This window comes from Loxodonta africana, chromosome 17, assembly GCF_030014295.1.
Source record: "Loxodonta africana isolate mLoxAfr1 chromosome 17, mLoxAfr1.hap2, whole genome shotgun sequence".
NCBI classification, from domain to species: domain Eukaryota; kingdom Metazoa; phylum Chordata; class Mammalia; order Proboscidea; family Elephantidae; genus Loxodonta; species Loxodonta africana.
In genome coordinates, this window is record NC_087358.1 from 74058890 (window position 1) to 74064892 (window position 6003).

Genomic DNA, 6003 nt, shown 5'->3' on the forward strand with positions numbered 1-6003 from the left:
AGACTGGGAAAGAATTTTCAGCTATGACATCTCAGACCAGCGCCTGATCTCTAAAATCTATATGATTCTGTTAAAACTCAACCACACAAAGACAAACAACCCAATCACAAGTGGGCAAAGGATATGAACACACACTTCACTAAAGAAGATATTCAGGCAGCTAACAGATACATGAGAAAATGCTCTCGATCATTAGCCATTAGAGAAATGCAAATTAAAACCACGATGAGATTCCATCTCACTCCAACAAGGCTGGCATTAATCCAAAAAACACAAAATAATAAATGTTGGAGAGGCTGCGGAGAGATTAGAACTCTTATACACTGCTGGTGGGAATGTAAAATGGTACAACCACTTTGGAAATCTATCTAGCGTTATCTTAAACAGTTAGAAATAGAACTACCATACAACCCAGAAATCCCACTCCTCGCAATATACCCTAGAGATACAAGAGCCTTCACACAAACAGATATATGCACACCCATGTTTATTGCAGCTCTGTTTACAATAGCAAAAAGCTGGAAGCAACCAAGGTGTCCATCAACGGATGAATGGGTAAATAAATTGTGGTATATTCACACAATGGAATACTACGCATCGATAAAGAACAGTGACGAATCTGTGAAACATTTCATAACATGGAGGAACCTGGAAGGCATTATGCTGAGCGAAATGAGTCAGAGGCAAAAGGACAAATATTGTATAAGACCACTATTATAAGATCTTGAGAAATAGTATAAACTGAGAAGAACACATACGTTTGTGGTTACGAGGGAGGGAGGGAGGGAGAGGGTTTTTTTACTGATTAATTAGTAGATAAGAACTGCTTTAGGTGAAGGGAAGGACAACACTCAATACATGGAAGACCAGCTCAATTGGACTGGACCAAAAGCAAAGAAGTTTCTGGGATAAACTGAATGCTTCAAAGGTCAGCGGAGCAAGGGCGGTGGGTTGGGGACCATGGTTCTAAGTCAATTGGCAAAATAATTCTATTATGAAAACATTCTGCATCCCACTTGGAAATGTGGTGTCTGGGGTCTTAAATGCTAACAAGCGGCCATCTAAGATGCATCAATTGGTCTCAACCCACCTGGAGCAAAGAAGAATGAAGAACACCAAGGTCACACGACAACTAAGAGCCCAAGAGACAGAAAGGGCCACATGAACCAGAGACCTACATCATCCTGAGACCAGAAGAACTAGTTGGTGCCGGGCCACAAACGATGACTGCCCTGACAGGGAGCACAACAGAGAACCCCTGAGGGAGCAGGAGATCAGTGGGATGCAGACCCCCAAATCTCATAAAAAGACCAGACTTAATGATCTGACTGAGACTAGAGGAATCTCGGCGGTCATGGTCCCCAAACCTTCTGTTGGCACAGGACAGGAACCATCCCTGAAGACAACTCATCAGACATGAAAGGGACTGGACAGTGGGTAGGAGAGAGATGCTGATGAAGAGTGAGCTAATTATATCAGGTGGACACTTGAGACTGTGTTGGCATCTCCTGTCTGGAGGGGGGATGGGAGGATAGAGGGAGTTGGAAGCTGGCAAAATTGTCACGAAAGGAGAGACTGGAAGGGCTGACTCATTAGGGGGAGAGCAAGTGGGAGTACGGAGTAAGATGTATATAAACTTATATGTGACAGTCTGACTTGATTTGTAAACGTTCATTTGAAGCTCAATTAAAGTTAAAAAAAAAAAAAAAAGAAAGAAGCGAGCAGAGAGACAGGAGTCCTCATATCACTAAGAAGGCAATGCTACGAGCAGAGCAAATCCTTTGGACCTGCGGTTCCTGCACTGAGATGCTCCCAGACCAAGGGAAGATTGATGACAAGGACCTTCCTCCAGAGCTGACAGAGAGAGGAAGCCTTCCCATGGAGCCGATGCTCTGAGTTTGGACTTGTAGCCTACTAGACTGTGAGAGAATAAATTTCTCTTTGTAAAGCCCAAAAAAAAAAAAAAAGTCTAGTAAGGGAGAGGAAGGAGGCAAGGATGAGCTCCAGGTTTCTGGTTTGTGTGGCTGGGTGGCTGGTGATGCCACCAACTGGCCACAGCACAACCACCATAATTCACTATGCAGGTACACGTAACCATCTACCTGCCCTTCTTACCATCTCACTATGCAGGTACACATAACCACTACCTGACATTCTTACCCTCTCTTCACGATGCAGGTACATGTAACCAGCTACCTGTCCTCACCATCTCTTCACTATGCAGGTACACATAACCAGCTACCTGTCCTTCTTACCATCTCTTTGCTATGCAGGTACATGTAACCAGCTACCTGTCCTTCACCATCTCTTCACTATGCACATACACGTAACCACCTACCTGTCCTTCTGATTTTCTCTTCACTATGCAGGTACACGGAACCAGCTACCTGTCCTTCATCTCTTCACAATGTAGGTACAGGTAACCAGCTAACTGTCCTTCTTACCATCTCTTCAGTATGCAGATACACATAATCAGCTACCTGTCCTTCCTTCCATCTCTTCACTATGCAGGAACACGTAACCAGCTACCTCTCCTTCACCATCTCTTCACTATGCAGGAACACGTAACCAACTACTTGTCCTTCTTCCCCCGATTCCTACTCCCAAGTCAAAAAATGAAAAAAGAGGAAGTCCCAGAAAAACTCCTGAAAAACCTCACATTGTTCCACAGCGTGGTAGCAAGGATCACTGAATGAAGCCAGGCCCTGGATGTTTCTTCCAGAAAGCACAAAATAGAAACAAATTCCCTTACTATGTACACACACCCTGTATCTGCCTACATTGAGCTCTTCCCTGCATTCTAACCACTTTTCCGTATCCAGTTCTTTTTCTTATTGCTTGACCCACCTTTGTCCTTACCAGAACGTTTGTGAATTTTTCTGATATCTGATACCTCAGCTACATAATGTTTGGTAATCTCTCTATCCCTTTTTCCCTTCTTTCCTCTCTTCCTTCAATGCTGTCTCCCTCCGTCCCTACCTCCCTTCCTTCCTTTCTTCCTTCCATCCACTTTTATTTTGTGTGAAATAGAATGCATTTACTGGAGTACACAAAGCATACATTTACAGCCTAACACATTTTTACAACAAACACACTTGTAACCACCCGAAACAAAGAAGTAGACTATTGTGGGGCCCTCACAACCCTTCTCATGTACTCACCTAATTACACCCATTAGTACCCACACCCCCACAAGCAAGTAACCACTATGCTGACTTAAAGGAGTCCCCTCCTTTCTTTTCTTTTTTGTGTTATCACCTTATTATATTTTTTTATATAATTTTAATTTTGCCTGTTTTGGAACTTTACTCTTCAAATTTTGCTTCTTTCTTTCAACAAGATTTATTCGTGTTGTTGCATGAAGCTATGCTGTCCATTGTATGAATATACCACCATTGTTTAAATGCATTCTACTCTGATAGTCATTGGATTGTTTCTAGTTTTGAGTTCTCATGAACAGAGCTGCTTGAACATTCTTGTAAAGGTATCCTGGTCACAATTCATAAGCTTCTTTAGGGTGTACCTGGGAGTGGGACTGGATGGGAGGTGTCTTCAGTATTACTTGATATTGGGTGAGAGTCCCTCTTGCTTCCCATCCTCACCCACATTTGGTATTGTCTCTCAACCTTTTTCTTTTAAACCTCTGTTTTTAAAATAGATTCTTCTACTAAGACAGAATCCCCTTGGTCAGGTCACTCTGTTTCCCGGGTGACTTGCGTATTAGTTTCCCAGGGCCATGTAACAAATATCACAAAGTGGATGGCTTATAAGAACAGAAATATGTTGTCTCACAGTTCCGGAGGCTAGAAGTCTGAATTTAGGATGTCATCAGGGCCATGTTCTCTTTGCTTCTCTCCCAGCTTCTGGCAGTTTAAGGTGTTTCTTGAACCGGAGATGCATCTTCACATGGCTGTCTTTCCTCCATATATGTCTGTCTTTGTGCTTTTTCTCCTCTTTTATAGGGACATCAGTCATGTATGATTAGGATCCACCCTACTCCTGTATGACCTCATGTTACTGATAACATCTTCAAAGACCCTGTTTCCAACAAAGTCATGTTCTCAGGTACAAGGGGTTAGGACTTCAAAGTAAATTTTTGGGAGACACAATACAATTCATAACAACGTGTGACAGAAGACATTCACATGTGTGGCACTCTACTGAGAGCATGTCCATAAGATTATGAGCAATTCCCAGGTGAGATTGCCAAAACCTGAAATTACTTCTGACTGATGTAAAAATAATAATAATGATTTTTGGGTTTTATAACTTTATTATTGAGAAAAACAAAACAATTTTTACATGATTGTCACATTTAAGTGTTTTGATACCCCTGCTGTCTTTGTTGCCTGAGAACCTATGTTGTTAGCAACCTCAAGCTTGAATGTATTGACCATCTCTTCACCCCAAAGCCATGACCACCCAACATGTTTCTCTACCAAAGCCTGTCCCTCACAAACACTACCAACAGGGCAAAGATATCAATAATTTTCTCTAATCAAATGGTATAGACCCAGTGGCTTTCCCCCCAGCACGTGGTACTCATGAACATGTTCTCTTTGGTGCCCCCACAGGGTTTGACCAGGTGACCTGGACTTGGCCAACAGCCCGTCCTCCATCATGGCCACTCCAGCATTCTGGCTGCCTAGGAAGATGTTTCCCTTCAAGGTGAGCAAATGGATGGGGTTTGCTTGTTTCCGGTCACTAGTGGTCTCTTCTCCCAACATTCGCCGGAAGAAACTAATCCACAAACTGCAGGAGGAAAAGGCTTTTCGGGATGAGATGAAAATTTTCCGTGAGAAAATAGAAGACTTCAGGGAAGAGATGTGGAGTTTCCGAGGCAAGATCCGTGCTTTCCGAGGCCAGATCTTGGGCTTTTGGGAAGGGGAGAGACCTTTCTGGGAAGAGGAGAAAACCTTCTGGAAAGAAGAAAAGACTTTCTGGGAAATGGAAAAATCTTTCCGGGAAGAAGAGAAAACCTTTTGGAAAAAATACCGCACCTTCTGGAAGGAAGATAAGGCTTTCTGGAAAGAGGACAGTGCCCTATGGGAAAGAGACCGGAACCTTTTCCAGGAGGACAAGGCCCTGTGGGAAGAAGAAAAAGCCCTGTGGGTAGAGGAAAGAGCCCTCCTTGAGGAGGAGAAGGCCCTGTGGGAAGATAAGAAGTCCCTCTGGGAGGAAGAGAACGCCCTTTGGGAGGAAGAGAAAGCATTCTGGGTAGAAGGTGGCCGCCATGTGGAGCTGATGCTGGAAGAAGGGCTGCGATCACCAGCCTTCTTCCGAGGCAGGGCGTGAGTACAGGAAAGGAAGGTGCATGGGGTACAGACGCTGCTGGATTGAAATTCAAGTCCAGGGTGACCCCATGTACTGGAGAAAATATGTACTTCTTTGTCTCCTCGCTTTGAAAGATCTAATAAAATCCTGAGGGGAGGTTTGGAAGACCAACTTCTTCAAGGGAGGCCAGTTCCATTTTTCCCAGGTTTTGTGACTGTCCAAGGTCACAGTCCCATCCTACAGGCTGTATTGTTGTCCATAGAACTTGGTCCCAGGCAGTTCCCCATGAGAGATCTGCATGGGTGGTGTTTGTGATTGGACACACTGTTGCTCTCTTTAAGAGTCAGAATGGGGGGAGAGGGGTTGGGCTGAGACAATAGCAGCTAGAAACACATCAAGACAGACAGGGGCTGAGACGTCCCTGCTCCTGTCACTGTGGGACAATTATCTCTCCTCCACCCTGGACAGTCCTGGAGGCCTGGGGTGGGCTGAGAGCTTTCCAGAAAAGGCCACAAAGTTGTTAACATTTCATCTGTGCCCCTTCCTTGCTGACAGGCAATTTCAGCCACACAGGCAGAAGCTTTTAACAGCCCACTTGCTGGTAGACCTGGGTCCCCACCAAATTTCTCAACTGCCCATTCTCTGTCAGCATGAGAAAGGTGCCTTGGGAGTACACTGGGACTCAAGAGCACACCCCACAGAATACCGACCTTCCCTGAAGAAGAGACT

The 6003-nt window shown here is 44.4% G+C and overlaps 1 protein-coding gene across 1 annotated transcript; it reads left to right on the forward strand.

Moving 5' to 3' along the window:
• Positions 1-4620: 4620 nt before the first annotated feature.
• CCDC70 (coiled-coil domain containing 70) lies at positions 4621-5543 on the forward strand. The gene has a single exon (XM_003412574.3). It carries the CDS (start codon positions 4621-4623, stop codon positions 5293-5295), a length of 675 nt encoding a protein of 224 aa, XP_003412622.1. The 3' UTR covers positions 5296-5543.
• The last annotated feature ends 460 nt before the right edge of the window (positions 5544-6003 follow it).